The following is a 21,815-nucleotide window of genomic DNA, read 5'->3' as shown; positions in this document are numbered from 1 at the left end:
CTGCTAGCAAAATGGGATCCCAGTGACACATGCAAAAGAAGAATGAAGTGAGCTTGAATCCCATCAAATGCCAAAAACACTGGAAATGATCAGATCGTCAGTCTCCACTTTCGTGTTTTTTTTCACCCCCTAATGGAGTTCTTAAGTGTTTTCCATCTTGAAATATCCTTTCTTTTGACTTCACGAAGAGAATTTTTACTATTGAGAAAGCTTGTTTTTGTTTTATCTAATTATTGGTTTAAGGGTTGTTTTGTAACTAAGAAAAGGTAAGTTACCTACCAAAAACCTAAGGTCTTCATGAGAGAAGTTCGCATTAGATAATCAATTGTTTTAGAATTTTATAAATCCATAAGACAAGCTGATCAACCTCTGTAGGAGGGAGGCCGCATGATGTACATGCACCAAATGTCTAGATTACTCTATTTCAGCACTGTTTGGAAACATCTTTTGATTGCGAACTGAACTGAAAACATCTTCTGATTCGGACAAAATTGTAGATAATAACATATTAAATGCAAAAACACTTAAAGGATGGCAATTCAACCGCATTTGAAGTATATGAAACAGCCAAATTACCATCCCCAACCGAACTGTCCATCCGAGATACACTTGAGCTTCGGCAGAAAGATTAAAAAAGTAACTCTTGGCTTTCTATATCGGGCTTTCCTGTGCAAACAACAAGACTAGGAAGGCAATAACATCTTATTTTGCAATCAGCAATTCACTTCCCTGATGAAGTCGGAAAAGCAGTGTGCTTTTTCTTTATGCTCTTCCTTTCTTCTTCCAGGGCCACTTACAAAACAATATATGGGAACTCCTTTTTTTTTGAATGGTATTATATGGGAATTCCTGTCCCCAATAAATCAACAAATGAACTGTACAGTGGTGCCCACACGTTCTCGTTGGCAAGCTTAAATCAGAGCGCAACTCACCGGGCATCCAAAACTGGATATAGTGTACAGAAAACCAACACATTGAATTCCCACCAAGTTTCCTTTGCAAAATTCGACTCCTTTCTCAACCTTCCATCTTTAGGGGGATGCAAATGGGGAAATCAATGACCTGATGACCATCATGAAGAACCAAAACAACCCAAGATGACCATCAAGAAGAACCAAAACAGCCATTGGGTTTTCCATTTTGCTGTGGTGGCTCAGAGCTCAACTTCGTGAAGGTCACCAAAACTGCCACCATTCATCGGCAACGATGTGCTGTCAGGACTCATTAATGAAGATTCATGGGGCTTAAAGGTTGACTGGGGTATGCCTAACACCTCTCCCAGAGGTTTTATTTCAGTAGTTTTACTAAGGAACATATCCGTATAGCTTCCACTCCACGATGCTGCCCTTGAGCGAGTAGCAAGGGAACCATTGCCATTTTGCAAACCTCCCATTCCCTTGTTCACAACAGGGGAAATGTTATTCATGCTCGGAAACCTTTGGATGTATGAAGATGATGATGACTGTGATGAAAAGGATGGATCCTTATTCATTGATGTAGAAGGCTCTTCGTTATAGGCAACTTCTTGAAAGCTCTCTCCTGTTGCATCTATTGTCTGCTCACCTAAGGCTGTGGGCCTGGGGGTGGGGGTGGGAACAAAAAATTTGGCAGCACCCGCAGGTTTGGGAGCTGGAACAGATGGTGACTGGAATAAGTTTGTTGGAGCTCCTCCACCCTTGTTGAAGGTGTCAACGTACCTGGAAGAAAGCATACAATGGAGTAATTTAGCCACCACTGCATCCCTAGGGCTCTGTTTCTTTCGACGTAAATTGGGATGTAAAGCAAATATTACGTCCATTTTCCACTTAAAAATGGGTGTAAAATTTGTTTTACGCCCATTTAACATTGAAAGAAATAGAGACTGAAGAAAATTGAATATTAGAGAGCGAGTGTGACATCTAAAATTACATCTACCTCGATCGTACACCCATTCGGCCACGAGCAGAGAATTGGTTATTGCTAGGTGGGATTGGTGGAATCCCAGAACTACGTTCCATGGGATTTGGACTTTTAGCTTCCGGCCCTCCATTAGCGGGAAAATTTTGGGTTTTGAATGCACTGTTTATGTTATGATCAGAAGTACCATTTTGGAAAGATGCAGCTGTGGGAGGGGGTGGTAAGGCTGCTTCTTCAGCTGGGGGTGCAGCACCTTCTTCTACCCATCTCTTAAGCTTTTCATCATAATAGAATTTGTTCTTTTCACCCAATTTTGCCTTTAAAGCATGCAGCAAATATAAGAACTATTAAAAGCAAACTCCTCAAAAAAATAAAAAATAAAAGCAAGCCAACCACAAACAAAGAGGCTGGATGATAAGAGAAGATGACTAAAAAGTCTTGTACAGGTAATTACCTCGCGATCTGTCCGAGATCTTGAGACCCATCCCACGGTCTTCTGGAGGAGTTGTGATCCAAAGCGGCCGAAGCGAGATGGCCCACCAGCCATTGATGCTTTACTTCGTGCATCACCTTCCTTTGATGCATCCACCTGATCCCATATGAATCAAGTAAATGGTAATCAAAAGTTCTACAAGAGCATATGACCCACAAATAAAATTAATATATGCACCAATATTTATTTGTTCAAATGAATATCCACCTGTTTTGGGCTTGCGAAATCGGGCTCTGAAATACTTCTATTGTGCATTGTCCTTCTATTGCCATCAGCCGTCCAGTCACTTATGGGTTCCATTGATGCAGATGGCATCAAAGATGACATGGCCATCGTTGATTGACTATTTGCTACCTTTGGTGGGGCCATTGAGTGGTTATCATATTCATTACTTGGGAAGTTACTTAGAGACATTGATGGTGTAGGTGGTGGTGGGGCACCAATCATACGGTGAATAGATCGATCAATAGAGTTGAACAATTTACCCACAAGTTTTGCAGGGGCTAAATTTGTGCTGTATCCACCCTGCTGGTGAGTTCGAATGCGCTCCTCAAGGGATGATAGCAATGATTTCCAAGTTTCTACTTCCGGTGCACGGCCAGAATTTTTCAGTGCCTTTAATATTGCTTGACAGTACCTGAGTAAACAGTGATAATTAAGAAAATTGAAGGTGACAATCCAAACCCATCAAGGGATGGAGATAATGCTAGTTACCTTAAAGAATCCGAAATTTTTCCAACTTCTGCCAGCATGTGGGCGTAGATGATCTTATAAGGCTGAAATGGAAGTAAGATAAACTGAGAATTCCCAAGCACCCTTGAATATTCATATAACTCTGTCCGCTGTTGAGAAAATCAATAGCTCAAATCAGTATAAATTTTTTAAATGATACTGAAAACAGATGCATAATAATTATGCTTGTGAATATCCAAAAAATTGAAAATAGGAGAAACTTAGTAAAATACAAAGGAGTTGTGGATGCAAATTGAAGCAAAGACTGGTGAAACTAAACATGTGACTCACAACTTGTAAACTACAGAATCTTAATTTCTATGCGTCCAAAGTCTGTACCACATGCTAATTTATAAATATCTACCATCAGCCAATAGAAAATGGCAGAACTTGGACTGCGGAAATTCCAACCCATAAATAACTCCTAAACCACAACCTTCCAAAATCCCAGCCATTTTCTCTTCCAGTCCTTCCCAAATTGGATATGTCCCACTTCCCAGTAATTGCATTCACACCAAAATTAGAAACATGGAGATAATCAGAAAGATTAACCTAAATCCTGACATGTGAAAACTATCAGGAAACCAAGTTTTGAAAACTATCAGGAAAACAAGTTTTTTGTGCAAACCGAAGAGGGGAAAATTCTTAACCTTTACTGCGGAAATTCCAACCCATAAGTAACTCCTAAACCACAGCCTTTCAAAATCCCAGCCATTTTCTCTTCCAGTCCTTCCCATATTGGATACATCCCACTTCCCAGTAATTGCATGCCCACAGAAATTAGAAACATGGAGATAATCAGAAAAATTGACCTAAATTCTGACATGTGAAAACTACCAGCAAACCAAGTTTTTGGTTCAAACCGAAGAGGGTGGGGCCCCATCGTGCTGACATCTAATATGAAGATAAACCTTTGGTCAATATGTGTGCAAACCAAAAATGGAAACATAGAAAATGACACCCATGAGGAAGAATACACAACCCAGATATAGAAGTTCAACCGGTGAAGCTTTACATTTCTTTTTTGGTAGTGAAAATAGCATTAAACCCATAGCCTCAAGACTGCAGAATATGTTAAGAAGTGATATCTTGAAACTTCCTGGAGAAATGGACAAAATAAAAGCCAAATGAGAGCGGTGGTGACCTGAATAGCATCAGGACTAGCATATGTTCGGGGATATTTCCAGTGGTCTGCACCAACAAGACACAGTCTCGCACTATCAGAATATGACTCGAAGTTTGCTTCTGCAACTAAGTAGCAGGTGTGGGCAGCAGCAATCTGCAGAATAACACTTGTGTCAGACCGATGCCAAAGTTCAGGATAAGAAAATCTGTGAGAGAGAAATGATTGGAATATAGACCTCTCCCCTTTCCTTCCATAGGCAATCTCCAAGATGAATAATTACAAGTTCATCATTTTTTGTCCTGTTTGCAGTTATGATGGCGAGATTCTCTTCCCAATCATCCAGCATGCCTACAGGAAGAATCTATACAAAGGAGAAAATATCAGATGAGTTCGCTGAAATTACAAATATTACAAAGGAAATATTGAAAATTTCATAATTCAAAGTTCCAAGTTGAGAAGGAACTAAGACTCCACATGGGTAGCCAGTGTGCCTGTAAGATGCATCTCAAGTCACTGCATGCTTCAAAGTCCATTCTCCATAAGAATTTGCGTTTCTTTTTCGAGAAAAAAATGATCCACCTATCTTAAAATAGAACCATAGTTATTGAGCCTTGTTTTATAATTATATCACCAACTTAAGAAGGATCCCAGTATAGGAAGGTTGGTGGGGTCTCATGAGAATTATGTTTTCAGTAACAACTTTAGGATTGTGTACGAATTTTCTCACAGGGTTCTCAGTAAGATAGAGGAAAAAGATTTTCAGTAAGAACATTTAATGATTGAAAACTTCACATTGATGGGCAATGGTGAACAAGAACAAGATGATAATGATGCATGATATAACATCTCAAGTTTGAATCGAAGAAGGTTCACTAAGTAAATTATTGGAATAAAAGGGCCCAATAAGTTAAGAACATGCGAACTAAAGAGTTTAAAACCCGCCATTTTTTAACTTATTTGTTACTAGCATATAAAACAGTTTTTTCTCAAGACAAAATAAAATCTTTCCCCAATCTACCGTAAATTGAAAAAACCCTGAACATCAAAGAAATGTGTTTTTTCTGCTCTTTATGGAATTTTTTCTGGGAAACCCTGGTGTGGAAAATCCTAAAATGTTTGGAAATTTTTTCGGAAAACCCTGTTTTAGAACACCCTAAAAAATTAGAATTTTTTCCATAAAACGTGTTTCTTTGATTTTTCAACCTTTGATTTGTTGCATTTATAGATAAGTTGTCATTCGAATATAAATGATGCAAATAGTGGTGCCAATACCAATCGAAAAGGTAGAAAAATACTAATTTTTTTTTTTAAAAATCTTTGTCAACATGCTTTGTGGGCCCATCCTAGCTGAATCGAAGGTGGACCCACTTTTCATTTCAATGTGAAATCACTAGCATTTCAAATTTCAAAACCTATGCATCATACAAATGATGAGTCTCTAACTAAGCACATAAAGAGGAAATGTTTTCTTTTGCAGAGGGCGAGCCTTGGCGCAACAGTAAGGTTGCTCCACTGTGACCTGGTGATCACGGGTTCAAGTAACGGAATCAGCCTCTCTGCAAAGCAGGGGTAAGGCTACATACATCTATCCCTCCCCAGACCCTACAATGGTGGGAGCCTCGTGCACTGGGCCGCCTTCGTGAACTGAACCACATAATAAGAGCAGGTTGGTTGAAGTGGAAGCATGCTTCTGGAGTTTTGTGCGATTGTAAAATACCTACCAAGTTGAAGGGAAAGTTTTATAAGACAGCTATGAAGCCAACCATGTTGTATGGCTCAGAATGTTGGGCCACCAAGAAACATCATGTGCATGAGATGAGGGTACCGGAGATGCGAATGATTATATGGATGTGCAGTCACACAAGGTTAGATCGAATTAAAAAGGAAGACATCCGTAAAAAAGGTGGGGGTGGCAACAATTGAGGAGAAGATAAGAGAGAACAGCTTAAGATGGTTTGGGCATATCCAAAGTAGGCCTTTGGATGCTCCAGTGAGAAGAAGTGACTCGTGCCAAGTTGATGGAGTAAAAAGAGGTAGGGGCAGACCGAAAACAACTTGAGTGAGGAAAGACTTGAGGGCTATGAACATAACAGAGAACATGACCTTGGATAAGATAGATTGGAAGAAAATGATCCACGTAGACGAACCAAAGTAGTATCGGGATTAGACTTAGTTAATTTGAGCCGGGTAGATCCTTTCACCTTCTTTATGAAAATTTTCTAAAGGATTCATAAGCCGACCCCAACTAGTTTGGGACAAAGGCTTAGTTGAGTTGAGTTGAGTTGAGTTATGTAGATAATGATATTTGGTAGACAGCATAATTGGACTGCACAACAAAGTAATCGGATATTATGCATGGGATGTCAGATTGACATGGGACTAATACCACCTCATAACTCTATAAGGTACTAACATAAAGTTGGGGGTCCTTGCAGAGATGATTGGGCATTGTACTTTCTTATACTTCATTACATTATACTTCTTTATTGACTTTATTGCTCCTGACATGTGCTACAACGATGGTCATAAATTTCGACTAAAATCCGAAATTTCGAAATTTTGGATTTCGGTCAACACTGAAACATTCCAAAACCGAAATTTCCGAAACGTACCAAATTTCGGTCGAAATTTCAATATAATATTATTATTTTATTCCTTTACGAAATTTCAACAGAAATTTCGGTAATTTCGGGCGAAATTTCGAGAGAAAAATCAGTGGTTTCGATAAGTTCTACCAATTCTCGACCGAAATTTCGGGATTTCGGCAGAAATTTCAGTTTCGGTGAATCCCGAAATTTAAAACCTTGGCTACAGCGAATGTCGCTAGGTGCTTGATGCAATTAAGCCATTATGGATGGCTTTCTTACTTATGTGATGGTTTTTAAGTATGTATTTGTTCTTATTCTAGCATTTCCCGCAGCTTTATCTTACAATTTTATCATTTGCATATATATATTTTTTGGAATGGATCATTCGCATGTGTTTCCATACGTTTCCGTGAATTTAGAAGATTTCCACTGAAATTTCCAACCGAAACTGAAATGTTTCAGTGCTAACCAAAACTGAAACCGAAACCGAAATTTAAAACCTTGATGACATATTGACCCGTTAAACCAGTAAAATGCGGGCAACCAAAAAAATAATCACATAAAAATAATCACGTAGATAGATTACCTGCATAGGCTGATGAGATGTATTTATGGCAGCAGATACACTAGCATTGACTGAGTTGCCGGCAGAGAAAACATCTTCGGGTTGCCCTGCAATGAGCAGGCATAATGTCCGAAGAGGCGATCCAGATACAAACTGGCGATGAGCCATTTGCTTCGCAGTATCAACATAAAACTGCATATCAACAGGAACCATGAGATGCTGGTTTCAAGTAAAATACCGGGAAAACCCTTTTTACCCCATCAAACAATAACATATATAAAATGGAAATAACCATAAAAATCAAAGACAGTATAGATAGAAAACGCTCTAACTAAAAAATGGAAATGACCGGCATGAATAAGCAGAAGAAAGCGGTACAAACCTTCTCACCAAGTTGTGCTGCGATAAGAAGAGCGGGGCCCCATAACTGACCTTCTTGTGCACATTGGAGAGCTTCTTGCCTTCTACCAGAAACAAGAAGGTTCTGTACCTCAACAGCAGTTGTCTAAAACAAATAATGTATATGTTATTACTTGAACTCCATGCTTATTTTAAGTGAATAAGCTTGCAACAAAAATAAGACATACTCGAATCTGCCCTTCAGATGGCAAATTTTGCATACAATGAGTGAAGGCACCATACTCGCTCAATTGAGAACCATTCCTTCTAGCAGAGGCAAAAAGCTTAGTAACAGCTGATTCTGGACCGTCCGCTTCCTATTAGAAAGGAGAAATAAGAAACACAAAGGAAAAACTCATGTGAAGATATAAGTAAATCTACATGAGACATGATTTATAATGGGAAAAAGAAGTTAAACACGCATATCTGTAGACATCAATGGATGACTAAGAAGACAATATAAACCATATGTTTTACCTTCACAACCTGACTCAGAAATCACTTACTAACATCCAGCTACTTTAAGCATGGATCAAACGCCAATATGGGACAATTCTATGAGTGTAAGAACTAAGACTGGTTCTTAATAATCTAAGGTTACATTGACATTAAAAAAAAAGCCAAGGTTATAAAAAAATTAACAAATTCACAAACAAGCATGATATTCGGAACAAAAAGGAACCCCACTGTTTTACTTAAATATGGAATTGCATCAGGGCTAGATATGGAGAGGAGATTTTCGGTCTTGGAAAGCCAAACAGAATGTTATATCTGCATAATTACATCATAATATCGCAAATATCACTCAGCAGAACTATAATAGGAAGGACTGTTGAACACCCCTCTTGTGATATGGTCATGGTGAAGTGATCATCATGACTATATTTGACTTCAGATCATAGGCAGCCATGAGAATAATATGCAACCTCCAATCCAATGCTAAAGGGACTCAATTCCTTCGCGGCAAATATAAAGCATAGTTTTAAAACTTCCCCATGTCATCATGGACTCCCTTTTCCCTAGGCCTCGTTCCACATTTTGCTGTCGCGTTCCACATTTTGCCCCATAGAGTCAATAAAAACTCCTTTGACTCTCCCGACTTATGACTGCGTCAACTGCGTTCTTGGCCATGTCTGCACCGAGTCGACAAGGATTTTTCTTGGCCGCATTTTGACTCGCATCCGCTTTTTTAAACACTGATATAAAGTTCAACAAGACAATCATATCATCAATGTTCAAAGGTAAGATAGAAAAGTTTACAGAGAGACTGAGATAAGATGGCCAAATCATGAACACTCCGAACAAACTCTGTCCAAGTAACGATTGTACTGAACTTTCTTCCTTCTATCTTTTCCTTTTTTTTAAACAGATGAAACAGATGTTATTGAACAGGAGAAAAAACTGTACAGAAAGCGAGCATCAAAATGGAATGAAGAAAGCACCAAAAAAGAAAGACCTCAACCTATGGACCACTCTAAAATACCAGGCATGTACAACTAATATAAAATTTGATTATATCTACAACCAAACTTAGCAAATGAACCTTCTCAATTAATATGAAAGGCCTGAATAATCTTCAAAAAAGACAACATGAAAACAAATTCCCTAAGTCGAAACCAGCATCTTCAAGGAGTATGAGATTTCTTATGAAACCAATCAATCGTATCTACAGATCCCCTTCAATCCCATACTTACCCAGCTGCATCATAGGAAGAAGCTTCACACCATTTCATCTTGTCCGGAGTTCAGCACAAGTGTAGGTGATTCTCACCTACATGACCCACATCCGCATAGGCCAATATATCATTACTCATATGATCAATCATTGTCCAGCTCCAACCAGTTCTATGACTCTCAGTCACATTTGCATGAATACACTAAGAACTTCCATCAAAATTTAGCTTGAACCATTCCGGTCACTTGACAAATAATAAAGAGAAATGCCTTTAAAGCAACACTGAAAAATGGACATTAAACTTCAAAACAGTTTTCGTTTGCGAATCACCACTCAAACTGATGCGGAACTTCTCAAACTATGATAGATGAGATTGCTTGAGTTCAGAGCTTACATTGGAAAGGCGAGAAAGAAGAAAAGCTGATTTCAATAAATTTCAGCATTGAGGGTTTGCTTCAATACCTCTACAGATATGTCCATCAAAACAATCTTTTAAAAAATAACAACCCCTTTATCTACCCTATTATGATATAAAACAGGCACTTGAAATGGTCATTTTTTTCCAGTGTGTGTGTGTGTGTGAGAGAGAGAGAGTGGGTGTGTGTGTGGGTGTGTGTGGCAATAAGATATAACATATTTAGTAGGTAAACTAGATACACCACATGGAGATTAAAAAATTGATTGCCTGTATGGAAAGATTCACGCACCAAAGTGTCAAATGATCCTTGATTATATATGTGCCAAGCTGGGTCTTTCACCTAGGCAAAGGTTGTTTAGTGACCAAGGCAAGGAGGTTCTCAGCTTTCTAGGGAACCACAAAAGACCTAGGTGACTGCTTGTGACTAGGATTAATAACACTGCCTCTAGAAGGGTATAATCAACAATGCCCCTTAGAAAAGCGAAAATGACTTTAGGTATAAATGTACCAGCTTAACCATAGGAAAAAATTCTTGTCCGTGTTTTTAATTATGCTATTATTCATGTTAGTGTTTCATTTATACTCATACATTGTATGCATATAATAAGATATATAAAAATAAATACACTCAAAATTTAATATAAAAAATTATGAATATACTAAACTATCATGTTTCAAAAAAATGCAATAGTAAATTATGCTTGCATCCAATAATCTAAAATGCTTGATGGTTTTCAATGAGACAGATGATCAAAATGAAGGGAAATTGCCTTAGGGTGTCTTTGGTTGCACAAAAGCCGGGATGGCTTAAGGGGTTTTGCTTGGCATTTGGGTGCCACATCAGCAAAACCCCTTGTTTGGCTGCCAATATAGCATTGACATCCCAGGAGACTCCCAGGGATGTATCCTGGCTAATAATTGCATGTAGGGTGATGTGTCACCCCTGTCCCCTCCTTATGACATCCAAGCCAAAATCCTCAAAAAAGGGGGGATTTTTCTTGGATTTCTCGGGAATGATGCTTTTTTTTCTCTCTCTCTCTCTTCCCTCTTTCCTCTCTATATATTGGTAATGACACCCCCTACCGCTACTCTACTAGGTTGACAACCAAACACTACTTACCACTGTTCTCCTAGGTAAGTTCCAGGCAAATCCAATGCTTGTCTCCTCCTTGTTGACTACTTATTTCACTACTCTCCGAGCTTATGCTGTGCATTTAAACAGACCCTTAGGAGTTATAGTATGTAAACTGTAGAGAAAATCCACCAGGCATATCAATCCGATCGTGCACAAATTAAACGGAAAGTTAAATAAACACAAGCAAGCCACAAGATGAACACCAAGATTTATGTGGTTCGGCCAAGCCTACTCCATGGGCGAGAAACACGATCTTCCACTATGAGAAAAACAAAATACAAGGATTACAATGGATTAATCACAAACCCACAAACCTGCAACTCTTTCCTTGCTTCTCAAACCCAAGATCGTACACAAGAGAAACCCGAGAAAACCCGAAAGAAAACCCAAGAGGAACTCGAGAAGAACCGAAGAAAAAAAAAACCCTTTTCTTCCTTCTTCTTCTCTCTCTTCTTCTCTCTCTCCCTTAGGGTAGACGTCACACCCAAGCCTCTCGTCGTCCTCTCTTGATGTCCTTCCGCTAGAGAAAACCCACTCTCTTTTGATATTTAGGTTTCCTAAAAAGATAGCTTTCCTTTTTGCCTCTTGCCTTCCCACCCAAGCAACTGATCATGGTGAGAAATAAGGCAACTTTCCCAACATAAACAATAGTTAGGTGAAAGATGAATAGAGTTGATTGCATAAAACAAGAGGAGCAGGAATCCAAAATAATCAGCTTGAGGCCGAAAAATTAACAAGTGTTTCCAAAAACATATATGGTATGAAAACAGGAGTTTTTATATGATGCCCAACCGTGAAGTACCGTCAAATCGGTACCACGCTTGATATTTGATCCAACAGCAGACCACTTTTTAAGAGGCTGCTGTTGGATCAAATATCAAGGCTGGTACCTCTGACGTACCACCTTGACGGGACTTCACGGTCGGGCATCATATAATTTCCCTGAAAACAGTATGCTTCAGCACATTTATGTTAAGTACAGTGAGTATAAAGATACATAAAGACTTGAAATGAAAATGATATTATATGACACTTAGAGAACACTTGTTGCAATAGGAACACTTGTTGCATTTTACCTGTAATGTTGGGTCAGCACCAAAAGGAGATCGAAGTCTTCCATAATGCTGACAAGATATTTTCAACAAAGAAAATAGCAACCTCAATAGTTCTGCCTTTCTGAAATCCATGCTTGTAGATCCACAGTTTGCAATCCTCTCATCAATCCACTTATTTAATTCCTTAGTTGACACATTCCCACCAACAAGTGGACCAGGAAATGTTTGCTGGCACAAAGCATGGAAGTAACTGAAAGCACCAAACCCACTACTTGCAGCATCAGTTTTGTCAATGACAACTTCCATCAAGTTGAGGAGTGAAACTGAGTGTCCTACAGGGTCCTTCAAATAAAACACAAATCATCAAGACCTTTAGGCAGTACCCATCGTCAAAGTTTACAATCTTAAACTGTAACAAGTACAGAACATCTAAAATACTAAACAGATCCATTTCAAACAGGAAATTGGAGCTACATGGACTTGGAGACTCACCTGGTTTCCATAAGCCGAGCTTGTGCCAGATGAACTAATATTTTTCATGACTACAAGTTTTCCACCAAATCCAAATGTAACCAAAGCATGTGGAGGACGGCCTGCGGATGACCTCCCTTCAGCAGGAGCATAAGAGAACTGACTAAAAGAAGCATTTCCAGTCTCAACCGGCTGCTGAGAATAATTTATTGATTTCTGAATGCCAGGGTAATCAGGGGAGAAATGTGTCTGCTGGCTCGGATCAAACTTTGTTTGATTAAACTGTTGCAAGTTCTCTGTGGAAGCAAAGCTCTGGAACCCAGTCACACCATTATTGTTGTCATAGCTATGATTTGCCTGTATGGCCTCGAAACCCTGGTCTGTGTAGTTATTCACATGCTCTGTAGAATAATTCCCTATCTGCTGGTTTCCAGTGAATGCGGACACAGCACCACTCTGAGCAACGGGCCCAGGTTGCCACATATTCTGCTGAGTATAGTTACCTGCAAATCCAGCCCAATCACCAATTTGGCAGAGACCACCTTGGGCTTGTGAATTATTCTGACCGAATCCATTATATAGACTATGATCTTTGTCCGAAAAGAAACCAGCCGAAGAAGCATCTTTATCTTGAATTTTCTGTTCAAGAGCTGTACTTGCCGTCTGATTAGTTTGAGTATAAGATTCCAACAAGCGCCATTCTTGGGCAATTGTGTCATAGTACCAACCTGGGTACTGAGGATCAAACACTATATTTGCGGGGTACTCAGTGCTCTGTTGGGGAGCCTGGTTCCAGTTAGACACACTACCAGTAGAGCAACTCTCAGCCATAGTTCCCACAACAGACTGGGCAGATTGCTGCAAATAAGAAATTTCTGACATCTGGTTCGAAACAACATCCTCACCAGATAACGGAGCCTCGTCTTGAAAAGTCTCTTGGGTAGTTTCTGGTACATCAAAACCATCCAATTGATACCATTTCCCGGAAATTGGATCATACTTCCACCCTGGATAGAGATTTTCCCAATATTGACTGCTATGCAAATCATGCCCATCTGCAGTCTGTTGACTCTGTTCGCTGAATGCTCCATAAGTTTGACTATCTTGATTTTCCAAGGAACTGAACGACATTGCCAAATCAGCGGCCGGCTTTCCTACACTGCTAATGGGATTAGAGTCAGATTTAGCCTTCAACTTATCTCCCGCCTCCCGGAATGGATCTGTCGAACCATCTTTCAACTCGGTGAAAAAATCCGAATAGGACCCAAATCCGCCATCATCATGGTCAGCTGAATCTGTATTAAATGCACTCCATTGCACCTCCTTGACACCCGTGCCCCTAGATCCGCTGCTCTTGCTCATCGTGGAATCTGATGCCTTGTCTAACGTGTTAGCAGCATCACTGGATTCAGTTACGGTGTCAAAACCTAATGAATTAGAAGGCACTAGGGAAACACTCTCTTCCTCAATTAAAATGTCCTTCTCGTGTGTCTCTATCGATGGTAAGATCACACTTTCAGACCGATCTTCTCCTTTGGAATCTTCCAAGACTGTATGCAGATCCCCCATGCTTAGATTTGTGAATGCCTTTGACACATCAGATTCAGCACCTTCTTGAGAACCCCTACCAGATTCCGTAATTCCAAACTCATCATCAACAAGCTTATCGAAAAAATCCGCGTCCGTCTGATCATCCACCTGCAATGAAGGATTTTCCATCGAATACAGGTGAAACCCTAACCTAAACCTTAAGATCACCTCCTATTACCACCCAAAATCCGATCCAAGGCTATAATTCACACCAATTAATCACACAACCGCCCGATTCACCTCCTTACCTCTCCTTGCCTAACCTAAAACTTGCAAAAATGAGCTAATCGGCACCGCGAATTCAAATTCCCCCCATTTTACCAGAAAATCCAGATCTATAATCGAAAACAAAACCCTAGGCAGTCGAAACGAATAAGATCTACAATTCTAACTACGCAATTAGGATTTAATCGCAGAATCATCAACCAAAAGCTCAAACGGAGCAAAATCTAGGGTTTCTCAAAACTCCGCAACCATAAACCTAGAAAAAAAAAATGAGAACCTAAAATTGGGAATTTCTCCCTAAAACTCTACACCTACGATTAATTAAGGGTAAAAAACAACCATGAAAATCAACGACTTACAGATAAAATTGTGGAATTTCGTAGCGATTTGAGAGATCGCGCGAGAAGAAAGTCGAAGAAGAGAACAAACCCTCGATTTCGAATCACCACCCACCAAAGCCTTCGTTTTTTCTTCAGTTTTGTTTTTAGTATTATTTTATTTTATTTTATTTTTTCAGTATCCGCCTTTGAATTTAAATTACTAACAAATTACAGGTATGCGCCGGGATATGAGGAAATTAAGTGCGGGCCCCGTTTCTGAGAGGACCACCAAATTGGTAGGTCCCAAAACTAATCACACGTGGCAACATCTTACTTATCCGTGGGGCCCACACAGGTTTGGTTTCATAACCTGAAAGTGATGTACGTCCTACGAGGAATGTTTCGTGACCTCTGTTTGTGGTGAACAGGAAAACATTTCCTAAGTTTATCATTTTTTTTTCTTTTGCTTTATTGGGTTGTGCAAGAAAAGGTTTTCCAAGGTAAAAAGAGCTCGGAAGAATCCAAATTTTGCCCTTTGGAGGACTTGTTTGGTAATAATGAAAAATGTTTTCAATGTTTTTTTAGAGGAAAGTGTTCTTAAACATGGACACATAATGTCTGTCCATTTTCCACTCCACCTTTGATTGGATTAGGATGGTCCTATAGGGCTGATTTTTGGTACACTTTAACCCTGGCCACTCTTCTTTTAGGGCTCGTTTGGATACAAGGTTTATATAATCCAGGATTTTACAAGCTAGGTTGGGGTATTTTTTGAGTCATTGAAGATCCAATCCAAGGTTTTTAGAATGAACGGTTTGGATCAATCGAAGGTGGGACCCGCGCAATGAAGTATTACAACGTCTAAATCTTAGTACACCGTAATTTGCCCTTTTTTTTTTTTGTAATAAGTTGGTTTTGAATTGCCAATCTTCTACCATAAATTAAAGTGGGCCATGCATGAATCTTTGAACCTGTAAAAAGAGACAGAGTCCAATTCCGGACTATGGAAGGCATTGATCAATGGACTTTTGACCATTGTGACTTCAGGGGCTGTTTGGATGATTGGACCTCTAAAAATAAAAATAAAAAAAATCATGGAAGAAAATTTCGTATGAGAGTTAATTTTCTGATGTTTGGCTAACTAGTTTTCTATAGAATTTTTTTCTAGAAACCAAAAATTTCCCTTTTTCTAGAAAAAATTCCCTGAAATTTCTTTTTCCATGGAATATTTATTTGAAGAATTGTTTTCATAGATCCAAACAGGTCCTTAGGTGGCATTTGGATACATAGAAAAGAAAAGTGTGGGAAATAATATTGTCCGTGGAAAATAAAATTCCAAGGTCTAGAGGGTTTGTAGTTTTCCTTGAAAATATGGAAAAAATTCCTATTTGGGGGAAATTTTCCATGGAAAATGAGTTTACCAAACAGTGAAAACATTATTTTCCACAGAAATAATCCGAAAAAACTTTTTCCAACATTAGTTGGTATAATGAGAACTTTCCATTACTCTAAACAGACATTTGTACAGTTATGATCGGTGAGGGCCTCCAATAAAGCTTCTAGACAAAATTAATTACCCATCACTGTCACAAATGTATTGAAAGTTGGTCTGAGTCTAATAAAACATTAAAACCTTTGTCCAAAGATGACAACAAAGTACTAACTAAATATTAGTATCGTTGTCTACACTATAGCAATGGCAAATGGTCCAATGCTTTCAAGAAAGTTGAATCCTAAGTACATTGTTAATATAATAAAACATTTGATCCCAGAATTTTATAGAAAATTCACCTTAGAACATTAAAAAATGATACCAAGGCACACGATGGTTAGGGTTATCCAAACAACTCTTGTAATATTGTCATTTGTAACTGTATAGCAATGTTTCAAAACGCGGATGTAGGTCACAACGCGACTAAAGCAAATCCTAGTTGATTCCGTGTGACGCGGCTGAGTACTCATTTGACGAGGCCAAATCAGGGGTGCAACTTGAGTCGGGCTCAACCCGAAACCAACTGGTTCAACCTGATTTTGGCTTGGGTTGGGTCGGCATTTCCCCGGGTTGGGTTGGGTTCATGTTCCCAACCCGATTTAATTTCCTGTTGGGTTAGGGTTGAGGCCTTGGAGACCTGACCTGAACCCAACCTCCGTCCTCTAATTTTATCTTGCTTTTTTTGGGTTATAGTATTCTTTGTTTGGCTCAAGGTGGCAATTTAATTTCTTGTTGGGTTAGGGTTGAGGCCTTGGAGACCTGACCCAAACCCAACCTCCATTCTCTAATTTTATCTTGATTTTCTTTGGGTTATTGTATTCTTTGTTTGGCTCAAGGTGAACCCAAACCAAACTGACTCAACCGACCCGATTTCGGGTTAGATGGGTTTGGGTTAGGCTTGAGAGATTTAGAGGCGGGTTGAGTTAGGGTTGACCATCCTCAACCCGAGGCTCGGGTTGGGTTGGGTTGGGTTGGGTTAGGGTTGAGGGAATGCTAGCTCAGGTTGGGTTAGGGGTTGGCCTCCATCTGATCCAACCTTACCCGAGTTGCAGCCCTAGGCCAAATAATTGGTTAATGTAGTGGTATACTTGGTTGAATACTCGGGAAAGTCAAAGGTGTTTTGATTGACTTTGTAGGGGGGGAAATGTGGACTCGGATGCACTGGACTTTTGAAACTATGCTAAATAGGGACATATTTGCTATTTGTAAAAAAAAAATACAAGGTTATTTTTTTTTATAAAAAGAGGGCTATCAATGTAGTTTTGGGTAAGTGGCATGATAGGGAGGGCTTAGGAAGCTCCTCGACAGCGTCTTTTTAGTAGCTCTCAAACTATAAAAACCAGCTATATAAAGTGTCAGCTAATTCATTAACTCCATATTGGTATGTTTACCAATGCATTCCTTAGTCTCTCTGCTGCTTCTCCAGCAGGCAAAAGCTATTAACTCAAATTCAATGGTAGCATGTGCGCAGTGAATATTTGCCTCATGTTTTCAAGAAATAATACCTCAAGGTAAAAATCAATGCAGATACAAACATACATAGATTCACTTGGATTCGAGTAACAAGTCGCATCACCGTAGTTTTCAATCATTGGGGATGTCTCTCATAATGTACACATAATCTAATGTCGTTTTTAAGTACTACTTATTCTAGTCAGTGTATTTCCTACATCATTCTAGGGTTACTTATATACTTGCTCAACTTCCATATTACTAAGGCAATGAAAGGTCAAGGCCTAGCATTAAGCTCCCAATCACAGATCTAACCTTTCAACCTCTTCTCACGGCATTCTCTTGCTGAGAAAAGAATTCTTCTCCAAGGCAAAGTGTTCAACCCTAGAGCTTCTGATCTTGTATAGAAGCCAGCCATGTTACGGGTCTACTCATTTGGTAGCGCTTGGAAATGTTGGAACAAATTGGTACAACGAATGATCAAACGGTGGAGATGCACATAATCAAATTATGAAACACAGAGAGAAAATAGAAAAAAAGATATAAAAATGGGATGTAGGCAAGGCAAGCAGAGGCTCTCTCTTAAAGACTTTAATTTACTCACTTAAGCATGTGGCTGCGAAGAAATTAGTCCCGTGGGTACAATGCTTATGCTAAGAACAAGGGCTGCACCCTAAGTTCAAAGCAACCGGTACGCCGAGAGAAAGTAGAGAAGAGTGATAGACGAGTAAAAGAGGAGAGTCTTGTTGAAAAACTTGAGTCCCCAAGACTCGATGGCCCTTATTGGGAACGGATTTGGATTCTAAAGTCCTTTGATGGCAAAAGATCAAATAGCCATTGTTAATCAGGTTGCATTTGGATCGAATTCAACTCAAAGGTGGTTGTGGATGTTTTAAATGGGCTGCACCTATTTGCCCCTGAAAATTTATGCTCCTTGTCAGTGAGATTCACACTATTCCTTCATTGGAAGGTCTCTCATATTTGGCAGGGGGCCAACTTACTATCTAAAGTGTGCTGCCTTGGCAGGGGTCCCTTAAACATAAAATACCTTATAAATGTAAACCATAATGTGTATAATGGGAACCTTGGATGGCACATGAGGTTATTCAAAACCTTATACATGTAAAAAAAAACCTTATAAAAATCACCAATAAGCCTTGGTTGAGTATGAAATTAGAATTTCTAATCCTAGCAAGCCTTTGGAATTGGAAGTTGGAACTTTCAAAGCCCTATCATCCTCACCATTTGGATAGGCTATATCCCAGCAGTTAGAGTGGATCTAGTCTTAGCTATCTGATATTTCCAAAACAAGTTTACGTGTGAATTAAAAACCGACTGCCAAAATGCTTTAAAGTATGCAATCGCCAACTGATTGGATAATACCAAGCACAGCAATAATAGTAATAAAGCAATTCTAAGTGAGACAAATAATCAAATACAGCAAGCACACGGCAAAATCAAAGATTTATTTGAAAAATCCCTTTAATGAAGAAGAAAAAACCACAAGGCAAATCCAATGAAATCTCCACTAATCAAAATGGGCAATATAACAGCTCTCACAATTTTGTTTATTTTTTTTTCAAATCGAGGGATTTTATTAGAAAGACAAAACCACGCCCCAGCCGGTTGAAGGATCATAAAGTACAGAGAAGTTAAGAGAAATCTATATAGGTGCCCAAGGGGATAAAAGATCGAAAAACTACGGCGACTGTCTAGACGCTCTAGACGGTCCACCTCCCTGTTCGCCAATCTTCGAACGTGCTTGAATCAAATTAAATGACCATCCATTTAAATGACCATCCACTCCGTAGAAAATCTCATCTATATACTCTCAAAATCTCCGAGGGTGGGGAGAACGTCTATCCAACCATCTGATTATGAGGGCATAAAGTACAGTGAAGTAAAGAAATCTCTACCCAAGCTAGACGGTCTGCCTCTTTTTTCTCCAATCTTCGAACTTGCTTAAATCGAATTAAATGACCCTCCAGTCAATTGAAAATCTCATCTATATACTCTAAAAATCTCCAAAGGTGGGGAGAACTTCTATCCAGTCATCTGATTACATTGAGGGAATCTCCCTCACGGTTGTCATCTGATTGCAACTGCATAGTAGAGAAGAACCCGTTTTTTTAGGTTGAGTGGAAATTCCTTGAATTTTTCAGATGCATTGGGCATGTTAATTTGGCTTAGCTGAAATTTTTTCCCTGAAAAACTTATCCCAAAAGGCAAATTTTCCATGATTTGGCAACCCATATTTATAATTTGGCAGAAATGAAAAAAATTTCCTCAAAAGCTTATCCCAGAAAAGAAATTTTCCAAGATTTGGTAGCCCATATTTTTAGGCAGCAGTTCTTCAGGTAAAAATTTCATCAAAAACCTTGAAAGAAAACCATTGGTATAGCTATGCTTCTTTCTCCTGGGAATACCCAAAACATTTGGTAGCCCAGCATACCCAAAACATGCCCATCACTGAAAACCTTTTCAATTCTCAAACTGCCTATTTTGAGGAACCCAACATAAGCGTGAAACTGAAAGCCACTCCCACTCTACATTTCTTTAAAACTTCTGCACACAAAACAAAATCAAAAGCTCTCAGCATACCTTAGGGCCTCTTTGGATACCTCTTAAAATTATTTGTACATTATCTTATATCCAAATGCTTATGAAGCTAAATATGATTATATGTAAATAATGGTTATAATAGTTAATGGCTTCCAAAGAGGCCTTAATGTCCTGTCTACGAACAAGAAATTAAAATAATTCTATTTGTAAATAAGGATAATTTTTTTTATGCCATCCAAGGAATCCCTTAGACTTGAGCCCCAATCAATCAGACTAAAAACACCACTTAGAAGTAACTTTGTGTGATCAACTTTTAATGTATAGATACCCAAAAATAGCCATGACATCCACCTCACTTTATCCTATATGTAGAATAAGTAAGAGCAAAATAAGAGAAACTAACACAGTGTAAAATGCCTAAAGTTATGGGCTTGAATTCCAAATCCCTTTTAAGCTTCCCATGATCAGATTAGGTTGATTGAGAGTGCATCCTAAGCTTCCCATGATCAAATTATTGGATCTCTCAACACTTTTTTGAGATTGCGTACAACAACGATTGAAAGGATCATATGAATGAGGAAACATATAAGAACCCACGATGAAGCTAGAAGAAGAATTCTTAAATAAAAATGATTAAAAGGTAAAATGATGATCTAACTTGCCTTTAATCAAAAACTCCTAATCTCGTCCCGTCACTTCCCCTACTAGTGACCCATCAAAAGGCTTAAGTCATCATCAACTCTTGACACGAAACGACCAATGGGGTTGCATGTTTATCCTTCCAAACCTTCGACCCTAGCAATTAAACCCCATTTATTTGCTGAGATAATCTCTAGCGATGGTTTTCGCATCCGTGTTCTATAATTTTCGTTAACTTCTTTATTTTTAGTGACCCTTAAACCTAATTAGTTAGTATGTAAGGGTCATCACTTGAGGTTAGGGGTCAATTTTCTTTTGGTAGGGATCAACCCTAATGAAAAAAGATAAAAAAGAAGAGATAGAGAAAAGACCCAACCCTAACTACTCATCTACACTGTGGGGGACCGCTAAGTGAGGTTCTTTCCAGTAAGGGCAAGTTGGCAGGATAATTTAATGGCCTAACTCAATATAATAATAATATCAGAATACTCCCACTTCTATCAAGATACCATGTCATATTCCAATTATGTGATCTTTCCAAATGTTGCCGTCTAGAAACAGAATCATACCCTGCTAACTAGTAGTAGAGGTGCAGGTAAAGAGGAATTGCCCGGACAGTGTAATCAAATTACACCGAATTCTCGGTGTAAGCGAACCTAACAACCGTTTGAACTAAGGTGAGAGAATCATGATGTGGTGGACTAGACCCAAACTATACACCGAGAAATTTCACGTGGCACATGTGTTTGTTCGAAGTGGTATGTGTAGAAAGGAGGGGTGAAATAATGGTGTTTGTAGCGTGAATCAAAGGTTTGATGTCTATATAAAAAATGGTAAAGTACAAGTGATGAAAAGAAAGTTGTGGCAGCAGACAGAAAATAAAGTGAGGGGTATGCACAAGGCTGGCATATATGCCTTGAATGCTTTTGAACGCAAGCTCACTTGTAATTTGTAATAAATTTTCACCAAACACACTTCTTAG

General features: G+C 39.0%; 1 protein-coding gene across 1 annotated transcript; it reads right to left on the bottom strand.

Moving 5' to 3' along the window:
- Positions 1 to 397: 397 nt before the first annotated feature.
- Positions 398 to 14,904, bottom strand: LOC143877318 (protein transport protein SEC16A homolog). Its single transcript, XM_077379315.1, has 13 exons — positions 14,728 to 14,904; positions 12,575 to 14,624; positions 12,104 to 12,424; positions 7,988 to 8,116; positions 7,783 to 7,905; positions 7,422 to 7,592; positions 4,483 to 4,608; positions 4,266 to 4,400; positions 3,104 to 3,231; positions 2,597 to 3,026; positions 2,351 to 2,485; positions 1,915 to 2,213; positions 398 to 1,697 (listed from the first exon to the last, which is right to left on the bottom strand). Exons 2-13 carry the CDS (start codon positions 14,270 to 14,272, stop codon positions 1,154 to 1,156), a joined length of 4,239 nt encoding a protein of 1,412 aa, XP_077235430.1. The 5' UTR covers positions 14,273 to 14,624; positions 14,728 to 14,904; the 3' UTR covers positions 398 to 1,153.
- Between the last annotated feature and the right edge of the window lie 6,911 nt (positions 14,905 to 21,815).

Source organism: Tasmannia lanceolata, unplaced genomic scaffold (assembly GCF_043159265.1).
Source record: "Tasmannia lanceolata isolate RefF3 unplaced genomic scaffold, GAP_Taslan_0.1 ptg000005l, whole genome shotgun sequence".
Taxonomy (NCBI): Eukaryota; Viridiplantae; Streptophyta; class Magnoliopsida; order Canellales; family Winteraceae; genus Tasmannia; species Tasmannia lanceolata.
Note: the sequence above shows the minus strand (reverse complement) of the source record. Positions and strands in the feature narration are given on the sequence as shown.